General features: G+C 42.4%; 1 protein-coding gene across 5 annotated transcripts in view; it reads left to right on the plus strand.

Annotated features, from left to right (window-relative positions):
- The first annotated feature begins 333 nt into the window (after window positions 1-333).
- Window positions 334-18,020, plus strand: part of SEC24C (SEC24 homolog C, COPII component) — a 51,934-nt gene continuing 34,247 nt past the window's right edge. The window contains exons 1-8 of one of the 5 annotated variants that reach the window (XM_088475476.1): window positions 334-485; window positions 3,963-4,153; window positions 4,891-4,980; window positions 5,651-5,789; window positions 6,470-6,639; window positions 7,121-7,573; window positions 13,993-14,144; window positions 14,973-15,041. In XM_088475476.1, coding sequence (XP_088331602.1) covers window positions 3,991-4,153; window positions 4,891-4,980; window positions 5,651-5,789; window positions 6,470-6,639; window positions 7,121-7,573; window positions 13,993-14,144; window positions 14,973-15,041 — 1,236 coding nt within the window. In that variant the 5' untranslated portion in view covers window positions 334-485; window positions 3,963-3,990. The other 4 variants (XM_088475484.1, XM_088475503.1, XM_088475493.1 and 1 more) reach the window with 4 other exon arrangements.

Here is an 18,020-nt window from a genome sequence, read left to right on the forward strand (position 1 = left end):
GCATCCTGAGGATGTTCTGGGTAGCTGTAAGGGCAGTGGTGTGATCGTCTGAAGCGTCCTAACGTTCCAGGCGGCACTGCAGCATAGATTCTGGCAGCAGGGTGCCATTCTAGACACACAGCTAGCTAGACGAGGCTAGCAGAAAAAAAGCTCAGAGGGCCATACAAAATGATTCAGGGGGCCTGAGGTTCCCCATCCCTGGTTTAGACCATAGCCACAATATTGGCAATGCCAGAATCAAAGATGGCCAGCCTGGCTCTTACGCACGCGCTGTGACTTTCGGCTGTTGCTGGGTCCTGCATTTGCGCATTGCTCACCTTGAAGCCGCTTTCCTAGGTGCCTGGGCGAAGGGGAAACGTGGCAGAAGCTGAGAAGCCGGACTCCTCCTGTGGGCGAGAGCTCCGACATCATTTCCGGTAGGAACTGGAGACGACGCTGTTTGGAAGCGGACGGGGAAGTGAAAGAAGGAGCCGGAACGGGAGGAGGTGAGTTGTGCTGGTAGGGTTCGGGGACCTGGGAGCCGGTGACTGCTGTGACCAGGACCCGAGCTCCAGTGTCTGTGAGGCTGAAGGCTCATCTAGCCCGGTATTTAGCTAGGTGTCCGTACCGACACTCCTACGGTCAGGAGGCCGGGGCTGGGCATAGCGCTCAGGCCCGTGGTGACATTTGCGACTACTCCCCTGTGCACTTATATTCATCCTATACACCCGGGCACTGACATATACCCTATACACATGGGCACTGACATATACCCTATACAACCGAGCACTGACATATACCCTATACACCCGAGCACTTACGTTCACCCTACACACACGGGCGCTGACGTTCACCCTACACACACGGGCGCTGACGTTCACCCTACACACACGGGCGCTGACGTTCACCCTACACACACGGGCGCTGACGTTCACCCTACACACACGGGCGCTGACGTTCACCCTACACACACGGGCGCTGACGCGCACCCTAAAGAGACTTACCATACTATCCCTTTAAACAAGGACACATTATATACACAGGTTCTGTGGCTGGCTGGCTGGCTGATTTAAGGGGCCTATCCACTAGGCGACCTGGAAGGCTGAACGTCTAGCATTCATACCTACAGGTCGCCGAGGTGCAGTGCCCGCACTGAACGGCATTCAGTGAAGGAGCCTGACCTCCTATCTCTGAACATGCCGACCTGACGAGCGTCGTCAGGTTGACTGGCATGTTCAGTAGCTAGTCGGGGACGGCAAGGACCCAGCGTGCACGTGTATCGCTGGTCCTTGCCGGCTATCCATTACCTGACTTTGTGAACAATGCGACCAAAACCTCCTGGTTTTGGTCGGATTGTTCACAAAGTTGGGTAATGGATAGGCCCCCTTAGTCTGCATTTCACCTGGTTTTAATCAGCCGCAGATCCTCGTGTCCTGGTTTAAAGGGATAGTATGCTAAGTGTATGTATGTGTGTGTGTGTATATATATATATATATATATATATATACATACATACATACATTTTTTTTTTCCTCTTATATACATACTCTACATACATATACACACTGACCTACATCCTATATACAGACATTAACAGTACTGACAAACATATATAGCCATTGATATTAGGGATGTGCAGGCTCGGATAGGTTTGAGTTTGCACGTGGAGTTCGGATTTTTCCCTCCAAAAAAAACGGAACTCAGAAAGAGGCAAAACGTCATCTTGCATGGACGAACATCATCATTCCTGGACAAAAGTCCAGGAATGATGATGTTCGTCCGTGCAAGATGACGTTTTGCCTCTTTCTGAGTCTATCAGAGCCAAAATCACTCCCACTGACATCACTAGTGATGTCAGTGGGGCCGGACCCAGACGGTAGGCGTTCCCATGGGAACGCCTGTCTGGCAGCCACGCCCACCAAAGGGGGCTTGCTGTCACTCACCATTGTTAGCACGCCCCCTTTGGTGCGAGACCCGGAGCGACGGCTTCCCCATCGCTAGCCGGGTCTCGCGCATGCGCACGACGGAGCAACCTCCGTCGTGTGCATGCGCACTAGGGCACCATCGACCTGCTTGTGAGCGCTCAGCGCTCGCGAGCGGGTCTGAATCAGGCCCAGACTTCCTTCTCCTGCATTATATTCATATTAATTGGTCATGCATTTCTCACAAGATGACTGGATGCTTTGAAAGTTACTATGGGCCTCATTGATAAAACTCGCTATGTATATGATAAATGGTGCTCCAGCCAATCAGCTCCCAACTATCATTTTTCAAACAGATGACAGTTGGGAGCTGATTGGCTGGAGCACTATTATCATATGTAGCGAGTTTTATCACTCGTGAGTGATAAAACTCGTTGATAAATGGGGCCCTATAACTGTATATGTTAAACAGAACAAAGTGTTGCCTTTATTTCTGTCACTAGAGACATCATTCTGCTGTCATTTGTTTCTCTGTAGTGTTGCAGGGTTCATCTGCATCCAGTAATTATTAGGTGCTCTATTGTCACACAAAACTCATTTGTCCCTAATCAGACAATGTATTAGATAATTGTAAATTAAAAAAAAAAAAAGCTGAGCCATCAATGACAAAGTACAGTAAAAGGCGACACTGTGGGTACCTTGGAGAAATATGGTTATTACCTTGCTTAAATAATGATTTGAGAGAAATTTATGTATTTGCCCACCTTTCCACCCTATTGACCCAAAGATGTTTTGTAGTAAATTTTCAAAAATAAATAACTCACTGTAGGTAAATAAAAGTAACACTGCAATACTGGGAGCTTAATGAGTATTTTAGTGAGTCAGAAATGAGAGCAAAAAAATCTAGAAATGCATAGAGTATATTTACTTGTCAATTGTTACTTTGTGGTTGAAGAAAATGTTGGTAAAATAATAATTTATTGTTTGCATTACAAAGCGAGAGTCTGAGCAGACAATGCATCTATCACTGCGTCATGCTGGAGATGGTCTCTGAATCTAGACTTCGGGCTTCTTTGTGACAGGCTTCCTTATTCAGAAACCAAAGTGTCATTGTCCAAGCCCTAACACATTGCTGCGAGAGTACTTGGTTTATCTATATGAGATGTATATATATTGATTAAACATGTTTGCATACTTTTTACAAGTCTAAAGCCGAACACCGTTAAAATGGGAAGACATGAAACTATTTAGAAAGTAGTTTGCAAATCAATATAACTTCTTTTAGTATCTGACCTACTCTATATATTAACTGCTCTGTAACAAGAATGCCGGTTCTGATAGAATAGCTGGAAGTGGGTCCAGTCTTAAGTTGCAGAAGTAGCCTTCAGTCTAAACAGAGGCTAAAAATCCCTGTAAGTATGTCCATACAGAGAGCCATTTTAAGAAGTAATAGAACAGTTTGCAGGATTTCATAAGTAAGAATTACTTGGGAAACAGTGTTTCAATAACAGGTGTGAAAATGACAGGAGCAGCATTTGTGAACTAACATACTTGACTGCATGTGTGACTGATTACGGGAAAGGTTGATGCACATAATGAACAGTGCTCTTAACTAATATAAGATCGATGCCTTTGAAACACTATAGAATTCAGTTTGTATAGTCCGCATTGAGTTGGAGAAGTATTAGCATTCTGCATTACTGTAACACTTACATTTTCAAAATGTCTCTATAAAGTGGCTCTTATTCGGGTAATGCTACTGTGATTGAATGTTTATTGTTCCTGCTGGGAAAATATTTTGTGCCCCATTACAAAAAAAAGTTATTACCTTGTTATCATATTATTGACTTTAGATGGGTTTGGCCGCTTTACACTGCTAAATCCAGGCTATTTGAGCTTGACATGCGCGAACACGTGAAGCAATTGAATATTGCCTCATCAGTTTAGACAATCAGGCGCGCCACAACATTTAATTCCCCCCCAAAGTAGTGAAATGACCAATATTTGTTATAATAATTTCAATTTGATGTTTAACACCATTGTTTGTATTTTTGAATGCAGGTCGGTCCAGTTTGGGGATGCACACAAGATGAACGTAAACCAGCAACCTCATTTAGCTACACCTTACATGCAGCCCCAACCTGGAGGGTACCAACAGCCTGTCTATGGGGGACAGCCAATGCCAGGAGGCCCTCACTATCCTGGGTATAATGGGCCTGTGCAAGGTTATCCACAGCATGTCCCTTCACAAGGTATTACAGTTCAGATGGGTTTTGTAGTGCATCTAGTTTATGTCCTGTGGGATCAGAGACAGGCAGGATCTGGGTGATTGTGTCTTTTATTATGTTTGAGCAGCGCCCATTTATCACAACAATAATTTCCATCACTTTCATAGGTTACACTTTTTTCCCAACCTTAATTATAGTTTAAAACTGGATGGGTACAGGATAACCGGCGCTTGGGATCCCAGCGGTCAAAATCCCAGCGCCGGGAATCCCGACAAGGTTAGGATACCGACACCTGTCGGTAGGTATACTAACCCTCCACCTCTCCCTAACCCTCCCTCCCTGATGCCTGAACCTAACATCCCCCCCATAGTGCCTAACCATAATCCTCCCCCCAATTCCGCTACTTACATTTGAGATGCCGACGCTGGTATTCTGACAGATGTCGGGAATTCGGCGCCAGTATTCTGAGCGCCGGCATCCCCTGTGCCGGGATACTGAACGTATCCTGTTTAAAACACGCACCTATATAACATATACAACTCTGCTTCCTCGTGTGTAGAGCGCAGACCCCTTTCCATGACTTTCAGACACCATCACCTTATGTTTGTATAGCCTACTTGTTTTTGTTTCTTCAATGACAATAGTCACTAATTATATGCGTTAATAAAAAGACGTTTACCATATGAGTTATCTAATAGTTATTCTAGAAGCCTTGAATTTATTTTCCTATCTTATGTCTGTCTTCCTATTTGTATTCCTAGGTTTCTCCTCTAATTCAGGATTCCCTCAGAAAGGGTCTCCTGATTCTTTCACCTCTGGCACTTCTTCTCCTGTTACCTCTCACTATATAGGTAAATGTCTCCTATTTTCTATAGCTTAGATAGTGTTCTTTAGTAGACTGGCTGGGTTTGTTTTAAAATTAATAGAAAATGGTTAAAATTGGCATTCATGGCCTTATGTGAACTAGGAAATAGTGTTAATTCTAGCACCCTGCACCTGTTGCAACCCGTGCAGTTACTCATTCCTGCATGGTGTCGCTCTCTGCTCTGGTGCTTCTAGCACACTCTGGTCTCAATCTTAGTGGTTATTTTGCATCAGCTGAGTGTGCTAAAAGCAGCAGAGCAGAGAGTGACACCCCGGGCAGGAAAGATGAACTGCACAGGTTGTGACAGGTGCAGGGTGCTAGAATGAACATTAAGGAAGGGCAAGTACGTCATGGAGCTGGACCACTGAATGTCACCTATCAGTTTTGTTTTGTAGTGAGAAGCACTTTTTAAAAATGATTGTACTTTGCAGCTGTGTAATGTAGTTTTCATAGAGATCCCTTGTGCCGTGAGATTGGCCTTGTATGTTCCTTTACTATGATACTGAGCAGTAAGAAGTGTTTTCATTGTAATGCTTCAAACAGCAAGGGTTAATCAACAAACTCCATAGGGATCTCTCTTGTTATTAAGTCTGACTCTTGTGAAGATCACTTTAGTTGTTATTACACTGTACAACCATTTATATTGTGTTTCTCAGGTCCCCTGAGATCTCCACCCACAACAGGAGCCCCAACTGTACCAGGAACATCGCTTCCTCCAGAGCATCTACAGTACAGTCAGTATGGCCAAGGTGACATGCAGAATGGACCAGCATCACTAAATACCCAGATGCAGAGGTATGCAAACCTCTTTATAATACATACATCATTTTAATATTGGAACATTGGCAAGTGGACTTGTGTAGTTGATCACTATCGATCTACAGATGTGTTCACATACATCTTTTTTCCATGCACTACAAGTCGCGTTAAACCTAATGCGTGAGCACCCTGTGGCTCAGTAGCGCGGAGTGTCTTTTCATGCTACATGTTACCTTCAAATGTGTCTTATTCGCAGAAGCTGCTTTGTGGTCCTATTCGCTTTGTGAATAAGATGCATTTGAAGGTAAAAAGTCGCACTAAAAGATGCTGCGCTCTACAGAATAACGTCACGGCATGGAGCGACTAGAAGGGCTGTTTAACGCGCAAGGAAATAAGATGTATGTGGACACATCTGTAAATGAGTTCTGAAATTGTATCAAAAATATTTTTTTTCCTGTGTATATGCACTAGCACAAAAGTGAAAAAATGAACCTAATTTATCAATGCTGTTTTCACAGCTAAACTTTATGGTCCTTTATCTTAATCTGGATTGCTCAGTATACCCCTTATGTGCTTTGATCTAGAATATGTGTTTAGGTGGATTATGAGATGTCGCATATTAGATCTTAAAAATGTGTGTTACATCATACCCTCAATATTTTGGGCGACAGAAAACAAAAAGCCTAATATTTGTTTGATTTTTCTTCTCTGCACAGAGCGCCAGTGCCCCAACCTTACATGCAAACGGGAGCTGTTCCGCAAGCATCTAACTTTCAGCAATACCCTCCATCCTCAACCAGTACCCAGCAACTAAATAACCAAATGATTAGGATGCATATTAGTGGCGGGCCTACATCAGCTCCAATGCAAACGCCCCAAGGCTTTGGTAAGAACGCCATTGACAAATGTTCTTAGCTTTGTAGTTTACGGTGTTACATTTTGCTAGTCATTCAGCATTACACTTTTAGACTGTATTAATCCTTCTTTCCCCTTTTTGGCCAGTACATAGTATAGTAGTAGGACTTTTCCATAATTCAAGACTTCTTTGTGATGGTAACTCTTAGAATTACGTTATATTATTAGCATTTATTTATAGTGTACCATAAAGTTCTACAGCACCGTACAAAAGGTAGACAAAATAACATGGTCACAAGCAAACCTATGCATAATTAAAAGCGAAATCATAATTACCTGTATATGTATATTTTCATAGATAGGTGAGTTATAGGAGGGATTGCCCTACTTGTCAGAGCTTACATTCTAAAGGAGATAGGTGAGAATGGTGATACTAGAGAGATACAAATTAGGTACTACATGTTTTTGCAACAGGTTTCTGGAAAACTTGGTGACGCCTTGTGTTCTTGTAGGTTCTCAGACTTCCCATCCACCATCCTCTGGAAGTTTTCCTGCCTCAGGACCTGGAGCTTATACGCCCTATTCCAGTAATCAAGGTCTTACTGCTATGAATTTGTCACAAGGAATTCCTCCTACCAGCATGCCACAAACTCAAGCACCTCCAACTCAACATTTTACTGGACCACAAGGGTTCCCTACTCAAACTGGTGCACCAGGTTCAAACTATCCACCTTCTATTTCAGGAGGCCCCCCACCAACATCATTGCAAGGTCCCACAATACCAGGACAGTCTCTATCCGGACCCCCATTAACTCAACCAAATAATGTTCCATCTACTCCATCCCAACCAGGTATTTCTGGTGTTCTACCAGGTCCTCCAATGGCAGGTCCTCCAATGGCAGGTCTTCCGGGACCACCACCTTCAATGCAGCCAGGTCAGGGAGGATTTCCTCTTCAACAGAATGGTGAGTTATTGCTCAAATGTTTATTTATACATGGTTATATATTGCTGCATAGCGTTTTTGCCCTTTGATTTGTCATACTTAGCACATTTATGATACTCCTCCCTTAATACAGAAGCATTCTAGATGTCTGTGTACAGGTGGAGTGAAATAATAATGGCCAATTCGGGTGCTGGTCATGTGATCTACTGCATTGCCCATACGTTGTCCTAATATGCCCTTTGCTTCGGTTCTCATACCTTATCTGTAAAAGGTTTATCATTTATCACATTTATCATACTTGAACTTAATTGAAATGACTGTTGCTGAAGCCAGGTTGTACTGTTCATGTAAATGTTCTTTCATTCTTGAAATGGAGAACCCCTTACTGATGCTAGCAGGAGACACTTATTAAGCTTGACAAGCTAACAAGAGTTCATACCATTTTACATGTCTTAAATTCCATTATTTCGATGGGATTATACATTTAGTATTACGATGTTCTTGAAGTTGCATTTTTATATAAGCTGTTTGTATTTTAACTTGAGTGGTAAATAGAACACATTACTAAGACATAGTATCACAAGGTATTTTTAGCATGCTTTCAGTAAGTTAACTCATCCACTTCTATAGATAGAACTTAACATGATGATCTATACTAGGGAAAAAAACATTGTTTGGTAGGTCTGTAATGGAAGTACTATGTGTATCTCATTTACCATTCTGAATGATGAGTGCAAGGCGTTGTAATATAAAGGTTGAATGCAGTAGTAATAGATGTAATTACAGCAAGAGCTCCCTATTGCCCTGAACTCTTTCCTAGATAAACCAGGATAATGTAAATGTTGACTTACAAAGGTGTAAATGTAAATTCTTACAGTGGCTGATATTTTTTTTTACTCAAACCTTATACAAATATGAAACTTAACTTGAAATATTAGGAGTACAAAAATATTCATAGTGAAAACATTCCTAACTTTAAAAGCAGTATTTCTTCTCATTCATCCAACATAAATGGGTGGAATATCCAAGGTGTAATGTATTGAGAATGGATCTACATATCATAAGTATTATAATATATGTCCTCTAAAAGATCTTCTTCATATATAAAGGTTAAGTATAATACCTTAACATCTGCACATTAGCTCAGGTGGTCGTCATTCCAGCTACATCTACTGCAGAGCAGACTGCTTATTGCTTCTCACAATTGCACATACTTAACATGACTCCTGTTCTTACCTTGAACAGGTAGTCCCTTCATTTCTGTCCCTCCCTCGCTACTCCTTTTATGTATTATACCGATACTATGCTCGTAACTTCAAATAAAAAATTCCACCAAGGCTCTTATATCCTCCTCTCTTGTCCCTTTTTTAGTGGTGGGTAGGACCTCCATTTGCCCTAAGCTCTTTGTGTCATGGATTCAACCAGGTGCTGGAAGCATTCCTTAGATAGTCTCATCCATGTTGACACAATAGCATAGGTCATTGCTGCAAATTACATGCTAAACCGCTCCCTTTCCAATACATCATAAAAATAATTTTTTGGATTTCAATGTAGGGACTGGCTATTGTAGTTCAGAGCTTTTTGTCATGTTCACGGAACCAGCTGGAGATGACATTTGCTTTGTGACATGCAGAAAGTAGAGTAGTCTGCTGCTGCTGTAACCAGTCAACTGTCGACATGGCCATTTAGTCGGCAGGGGAAAAGGTCAACATTTCATAAATGTCGACATGGTTAAAATGTCAACATGTTCCTAATCTCTACATTTAACAAGTCAACCCCAGTATGTCGACATTGGGGTTTTTTGTTTGTTTTAGCATAAACCTAAAGATAACACACAAATGTACTGTCAACATTCTGATTGAAACCCCTACAGTCCAAGTTACTTGGATCACATTTTTTCCCCATTTTGGTGTTTGGTTTGAAAAACAGCTGAACCTCTTGACCATGTTTATACGCATGATTGGCTGGTTAGATGTTAACAAGTAGGTTTACCTAATAATCACTACTGGGTATAACTTTTAGAGAGTTTATTATTATACTTGTATTCGTGTAATAGCACAGTGCTACAATTGTATCATACCATTCATAATAAGGCTTGTGTAGCCTGACAGACAGCATGACAGTCAAGCATTTTATTGCTTAATACAGACTCAAGTGAGACACATTTCAGGCACAATCAAATTTCCAATCATTGATTTAGATTCACTCTTCAGCAGCGTTTGTCTAATGGTAACCTGTCCGGCAGGCACTACTGTTGCAGCGATGGACAAAGTAGATCATGTAATTATGTCACTCTAAAACCCCTTCTCTGCCCTGTCTCTAGGAATTTTAGATTTGATGTTGGCTAAATTACTCTTTCCTAGAAATAACTATATTATCTTGTGTATAGGCTGCATTGTTGGCTTTGATGGGATAGGATTAATTTTCCCTCTGGTAAACGTTCTGTATGCTAATGCTGCCCTTTTGCTATACTTCTTGTTCTCTGTTTGTTCCTGTGATGTACATTGTGAGAGAAGGTGGTGCCTGACAGGCACATTTCGGCATACACCTTATATTGTTTACTTGTTGTCCCCGGACGCTGGGACCGGTAATAACATTACGTTTGCGATACATATCTGTTTCTCTGACTGATATGTTGGAGGACAGTGGATTTATAACAATAGTTCATTTATCTACGCTATATACCTTCTGTTATTTATGGGTTGACACAGTAACCTCCCCGGGCGCCACAATGCATGCTGGTTTTGGTGCCCATGATGCTGGAGGACCATGCACTTCCTGTAGCGTGAAACACCATGTGGATGATGAGTCACATTCCGGCCGGCGGGAGTATGAGTTCCTGCGCGCTCAGCCGGACCGGACTCCTGTTGGAGTATGGACACAGGGTGGAGGATAATTATCCACTATGAGGATTCACTGGGTCTGGGTTTTGTCATCAGCTGTATGGTAAGATGTGTATGCTGATTACCTGTGTTGGCGCCATCTCCTTATTTAGGGGCATTTGTTTGATTATGTTGTGGGTCCTTGAGAAAGGGGTTTGTGACCACCGAAACGGCCGTCGGGCCAGTCACTACCTTGATTGATATGGCTGCTTTTGAAATGACTGATAAGTAACATGCCTGTTTTATTTATATTTGTCTTCATCTGCTGCTAAACATGCTAAGCACTTTATTTATTGAATACTTTATATTACAAATCATTTTGCAACAGATCAGTGGTGTGCTGGTCTCTATCTTGCATTTTATATGTTTGATATGGGTTAGGGGTAGGTTACCTATCAACAGGTGTCTGTATCCTAACCTTGTTGGGATGCTGGAGTCGGGAATTTGACCGCTGGCATCCCGTATTCCACCTGCTGCAGAATTAAAGTTTCTTAGACCTGGATACAACATAAACTGTATCGAAGTGTGGTCTTTTGGATTTAATAGATATTTATTTGCTATTTTGTATTGGAACCCTGAATTTTATACTCCACAAGTAAGTCTATTTTTTTTTTTTTTTTAAATTTTGTCAGTACAGCTATCGATATTGCTAAATGCGTATATTATAATTTTTGTGTGATTTATGTGAATCATTTTTTATTTCAGTTCAGACTCCTACATTTTTTTGTTGTAATTGCACAGAACCTTGTCAGCTCGTTTTCTTTCTCTTTGTTTGATATAATGATCTATATAAGATGCATTTTGTACACTGTTACTGCTGCAGGGTTCAAAGGGCAATAATCTGCAATTGCACGCTGTTTCCATCATGTCATCCCATACAAGAGGGTGTTTCCTGGTTATTCCTAGAGGGCACATTAGCTTCTAGCTGTAGGTTCCGTGTCAGTGTGTTATACTGCAGCTCAGAGCTGCGCTTCTTGAATTCCCATGTCATAGGAGTAGAAGGCTATGTTACCTGCCCCCGCACACACTTTCTCCTTATGAGACACAGAATCAGCAGTGTCAGGAGATATTCCACTTCCTTAGTCGTCATCTCTACAGTGATCAGGGGTGAGAGAGTTCCTGATCTTAGAGATGTTTTGGAGTTGGAAATGGCATGAATGAGATCTATACTGAATGTGTGGGATGAATGATAGACGGAACCCCCCATGCAGCAGACTTTTGGAATGGCCAGCAGGCAATTATTGTAGATGGCAAGATTGGGAGGCGGAGGGGGGGGGGTGAGTTCAGTTTTGAACTTGTTAAATTTGAGAAAATGCTGGGACTCGGAGAGAAGCAGGAAGAGACCCAAACCTGACAGTGGGGATCAGAGGTCAGGGAAGGAAAAGGTAGTTTTGAGTGTAAAATGGGGTCTTCATCCACTGCACCAGATTCTATTATACAAATATAATGATCAAAGACCCCACTGTAGATTCAGTATATTACCACAATGGAAGGGTTTCTAATAAATGACATGGTGAAATATTTAGAAGAAAATGCTGACTCTAAATGGATGTCATTAGAGAATAGAATTCTTGCATCTATTGATATCTGCATTAAAATACAGTATAACCTAAAATGATACTAAAACACAGAAAAATATAACTGCTCCAAAGTTGGTCACAAGGCAGCCTGGGGGTGGCAACCAATTAATTGTATTAATTACATCATATGTGATCATTCACAAAATATGAATCATTCTATAATATAGGAAGCTGGCAAATTGCTGGCTATACATTCCTGAGCGCAGATCCAGGGGGATCTCAGTCGGATGCACCTCCCGATATCACGGCGATTGCACATGCATGTGAATCACAAAACATGGTATGCAACGTCCGAAGTAGCTACATGCGTGGCGCATAATGTGTGAAAGGCGACTAACGTAAAGTAGACATTTCTGGCCGCCAAGTATCAAAACGCCCGCAGTCTAGCGGGAACACTATTAATAGTAGTCTTTGCATTATTTATTCCATATGCCAGATATGGTTTTGTGTTTTCCCTCTGTACAGGACTAGAGAGCTTGCTCTTGGTTATATTTTCTTTCTCCACTACCCTGACCCAACCCCCTATCAAACTATTTTAAGAAAGTGTGGGCATCATGAATGTTGGTCATCAAGTGATGTCACTAGCTCTTGGGCAACTCCTTTTCTTGTGCATTAATTCAGCCCACAAAGTAGCTGCCTTCACCCTGTGTAAGCTGCAAATTGGATGAGCAAAGGAATAGAAATGGCAGCGCTGTGGAATAAGATCTAGGAGTTATTGGGCGTAAGGCCCCCATACATCTGCATCGTCGAGATGTAGCGATGGGATCAGAAATGCTGACCGGCGGCCATCCATGTTCTGGGATCCGTCACAGGATCGGTGAAATTCTACATGTTAAAATTTCCCCGATCTGCCAATCCCGATAATTTTTTGATCGTGATCGGCATATTTGTGAAATCCAACATGTTGGATTTCAGCGATCCTGCAATGCCGGGTTGCAGGATCGCTACATTGCGACGATCCGTCACAGATGTATGGAGGCCTTTAGACAAATGTAATCACTACCTGAAGGTGTTGCAATATATCTTTGCAGAACTTGCCATTCCCTAAACATCTAAAATCCAGTCGTCATATTTTTACATTCTGCAAATAAAGGAAAGGGTTAAAGTGCTTTTAAATTCACAATTGTGGCTAGTGTAGCATTCTACCTGTGATACTCTGCACATTTATTCGCACTGGTTTTGCACCACACTTTAGTAGACCGGTTAGTGAACAAATACTCTGCAGATTATGGGGCCTATGTATCAAAGCTTGATGAGAGAAAAAGTATTAACCAATCAGATCCTAACTGTCAAGGTGCCTACACACTTGGCGATATTTTACCCGATCTGGCCAATTCCGACGCATCGGAACGACGGATGGCGGAAAATATGCCCAAATCCTGAGTCCCCACTCACGATCACTATGCGATGCCTGTCCCCACTGGCCGCACATGGCATCTTCAGATCTGCCATGCTGTGTAGGGCAGATCTGCCAATCTGGGACACAATGCACTGCAAAAAGTCTGGATGCACAATAGATCGTTTGTAAATTGGACACTTTAAACACCAAATCATGTGCAGAGCTGCCGGGGAGGAGTTTCAAGGGAAATCGTACACATCGTGGGATCGTGTGCAGATCGCCAAGTGTGTAGGCGCCTTCATTTTTCAAACACAGCCTATAAAATGTAAGTTAGCAGCTGATTGGTTAGTGCTTTTTCTCTCTCTCCAGTCTTTGATAAATACCCCCCTAAATGCATACTAAGCAAAAGAGGATTTGGGTTGTTGTGTGAACTGCATGGTACATCTCATGGTAGTCTGGGTGTGACTTTTTTGTTGGCAAATATTTCTACCAATTTAAAAAAACCTCTTCATTGCAAATGGAAAATATATATTTTATAGAATTCAAGCAGATTACTGCAGGAGAAAGGATTAAGAATACAAGGCCATTTCTCTTATACTTAGTTTAATTTAAACTTTTTTGTTTTTTTTTGTTTTGTAGGTTCCTTCGGACAAATAAGGGGTCCACAGCCTGGATACCCAGCTGCTTATCCTCATGCCCCCAATTATGGAAGCCAGCCTGGTCCACAGGGTCCCCCTGCTCCCCCTCCTCCTGCACAGAAGAGACTGGACCCAGACTCTATCCCAAGTCCTGTAAGTGTTATATATAACTGCTCTTCTGTTCCATGAATGCAGCACAACTATGGGTTCTATTCTCAGCTGTGACGTTAGGAATGGAGTAAGAAGCATGCTAGTAACAGCTACTTAAGCACAAATATTGTCATTTTCCCAATATGTTTATAGGTTCGGAGGCAGCATTAGGTAAAAGTTTAATGTTTGTATAAAACCATTATTAAGCATTTCCTTTCATTAAGTGTCTACAATTTATTACCAAAGAAATCTTCAATGAGACAGAAAATCCACAGTTTCTGCAATTCCTGTTTTTCAAGTTGTAGAATTAATAGTATTTAGGTGTCCTGTGAGGAATCTGTACCTCTTGTACATATGTTTTATGCCTTTGTGTTAGGCTTTCCTTCCCAAATGCTAATCCGTTACAGATTTCTTGAATTAGATTAGCCTTGATGCAATGGCTTTTCTGACACCCTGCCGTTTGTGGCAGACTCATTCCCTTTGTATCTGTATTTTATCTGCAGTGTTTGTGCGTAGTAGTTGTGTAAGAAAAGTGAAGATGTGAAACGGCGGCAGTGCTTTGTCTTTACATTATCCGTATAAAATGACTGTGTGTGTTATAGTTTTTCCTTAATCTTTTTGTATTCCTTATCATACATGACATGTTAAGCCAATTAATGTCCGTTTGTTAAGCAGTTAAACGCATGAAATGCTTCAACTGTCTACCCCTTGGATTGGGTAGAAGGGTGGGGAAAATAACAATGTGACCCCTTTTCTGTTTTGTTATCCCTTAATTCTCTTTCTCTTTGCTATTTTGTGGCATCGCTTGTGCTCGTCTTTTAAACAATAAAGCAACTTAATGAACTGCCACCCCAGCAGAAATCCAGGCACAGGATAGACCCAGATGCAATTCCTAGTCCAGTAAGTGAAGTGTGTCCTTCCCTTGTTTTGTGTGTGCTCATCGTGTGGTTGCCTCTGCCCTGTGCATGCCTACTCACCATACTAACGCATGCAGCCTTCCATCCTTCTAATGCCACCAAATCCTCAATCTGTCCAGTTTGTTAGTAGTTGAATCGATACCACCGTAGTCACCTACCAATAACAAATTGCACAGAACAAAATATTATATTTGTTATATTTTATACTGTACCGGAGTGTGGCAACTCGTGGTATTTCAGCTGTTGCCACATGCTAACGGAGCATGTTGGAGTTAATGCCACAGAAAGTAGTGAGCCAAAGGTTGCCTAAACCCATGCGACAGATGTGTCCTCACTCGTCTTTGCTGCAGACACGCCAAACAGCCCCTGGTTCCGTGAGATTCTGCCTGCGTTTTGCTTCTTTTTAGTGTGTTTTTTGCCAAAAACGAGTTTGATGCAATGTAACTAGGACGCACCAAGAGACACTGCGGATTAATTTGATATGTGACACTTGTATATCAGTGTGTGAGTGAGTCTCTCTATCAGCATTCGAACGCTATGATGCAATGGCCGCAGCTTTTTTCACACTAAGTACAGTTTTCAGCCTCATTCACACACATATACAAGTGTCACATATCAAATTAATCAGCACAGTCTCCTGGTGCGTCCTTGTTGCATTACGACTTATGCTGGGTTCACACTAGAAGTTGTTCAGGGCACTTGAAGGGGTGCCTCGGGTTGGTGGTCCTGTAACAAAAATATGTGAAAAAAGAAGTGCAGCCCTGTCACCCACCATGTAACTGAACCTAAGAGTGACATATTAGCACAATTTACTTCATTGAATTTACGCTGAATTTCTCAGTAAGGAACTTTTGGCCTGAGGTGCTGTGGAAAAAATGCAGATACTCTAGTGCGCCGTGATTCTAAAAAGTTTGAGAACCACTGCCGTAGACGATAAGTTGTTCGTTTTGGCGATTTTATACGAATTGGAAAGACAAATCATCCACATCGTCTGTTGCGCGCTCCCGTGCTTTGTTCATTGCATCCTCTGATCTGCTGTACAATCATGGCCAATCAGAAGATGTCTCTAGCGATTTTGTAAAAATCAGGTAGTGTGCACGCCTGAACTACCAAGCAAAATGTTAACATTATATCTTAGCAATCTAACGACCAAACAATGCAAGATGCATCGTTCGGTCGTTTGATGGATTGCACAGTGTGTAGGCACCATAACGTTTGTTTTGGGGATTTAGGGATTCTGGGCCTGATTCCGACCCGGTCGCAAGCGCTGAGCGCTCTCAACCGGGTCGATGTTGGCCCTGAGCACATGCGCATGACGGAGCCGGCTCCGTCGTGCGCATGCGCGAGACCCGGACAGCGACGGGCAATCAGTCACTCCGGGTCTCGCACCAAAGGGGGCGAGCTGACGATGTTGAGTGACAGCACACCCCCTTTGGTGGGCGGGCAGGGGGGGTGCCTGCCCAGACGGAGGCGTTACCATGAGAACGCCTACCATCTGGGGGCGGCCCCACTGACATCACAAGTGATGTCAGTGGGAGAGATTTCGGCTCTGTTTGAGCCAAAAGCTCTCTGTGGCTTGCGGCAACGAGACCCTACCACAAGGGTCTTGTCGCAAGCCCGATGGCCTTGACCATCGCGACCATCTTCCTGGCCGCTCGCTATAGCTGTGGGTGGTCACCCACAGCTATGCCTCTGGCATGAGGCCGTTCTAAAAAAGAAAAAAAAAATACAGGCCCTGATTCAGAGCGAGCACTCCGTCAGAGCGTCCGGCTCTGAATCAGGGCCTCTGTACGATCATCCCGTCTTTTGCACATCGTCTAATGTGTATTAGGCTTGGATGCATTTTCGTCAAAAAAATAGACCAGACGATAGCAGATTTGCACAGGGCCTAGCAGCTCACTCACGCCAGGCATAACGCACTGCAAGGCGTATTGAGACTAGATGAGAGAGGACACATCTGTTCACTGCAGCTTGTATTCTGTTCTACCATCACCTGGGAAGTTACAATGGCAAAGTTTGACCTTAAATCAGTTAACTCTTTCATCTTTCTAACTATACTTAGTTTGAATGAGAACCTATTCACTGTTTTTTGGAATATGGAATGTGCACAAGTCCATTTTTAGCCCCTTCAGTTTTAATAACCAGTGGGAGTTGTGCTCAATCAGTGCATTAAAAGTGCTAAGGATGAGACTAAGTGGGTCTCATCGGGTGTGTGGTATAAGAGATAGACAGTAATTAGACAATGTCTAGCTGGACACCAGATGTTAGACAGTTAATAGTTAGACAAGGGTAAAAGTTCGACACAAACAAAAGTCAGACACACAAAACTTAGACATGTAAAAAGTTCGACAGGTACAAAAGGTCAACGGGGTCAAAAGTTCGACATGAAAATGGTCGACAATTATTATTTTTTGTTTAGCCCTAATCTTCACCATACCCATTTGGATAAGTGCCTAGCCGTGGGGGTAAGTGCCTAACCCTCCAGTAAGGGCCTAATCCTAATCCTGAAAAAAAAAAAAAAAGTCAAGCATTTTTGTGTTTATCTTTTTCATGTCGAACTTTTGACCCTGTCGATCTTTTGTACCTGTCGAACTTTTTACATGTCTAACTTTAGTGTGTCTGACTTTTGTCTGTGTAGAACTTTTATCCTTGTCTAACTATTAGCTGTCTAACATCTGGGGCCAAATGTAATAGGGTGAGAGTTTAGCAGTAAACTCTCACATTGGTCGAGATTTATCTTTAAAAATGGGAAAACATCTGGATGAGATTTTAAATCGTGAGAGTTTTCTAAGTCTAAAAAAACATGCAAGTTCGCTCTGTTACTTTGTTTTTGGACTCTATTACATTGGCAAAGTTTAAAAAGTGTCAGAAACTCGCACTTTTCTAAACTCTCACCCTATTACATTTGGCCCCTGGTGTCTATCTAGACATTGTCTAACTAATTACTGTCTGTCTATAGTCC

This window comes from Taudactylus pleione, unplaced genomic scaffold (genome assembly GCF_031769625.1).
Source record: "Taudactylus pleione unplaced genomic scaffold, aTauple2 ptg000016l, whole genome shotgun sequence".
Lineage (NCBI taxonomy): Eukaryota > Metazoa > Chordata > Amphibia > Anura > Myobatrachidae > Taudactylus > Taudactylus pleione.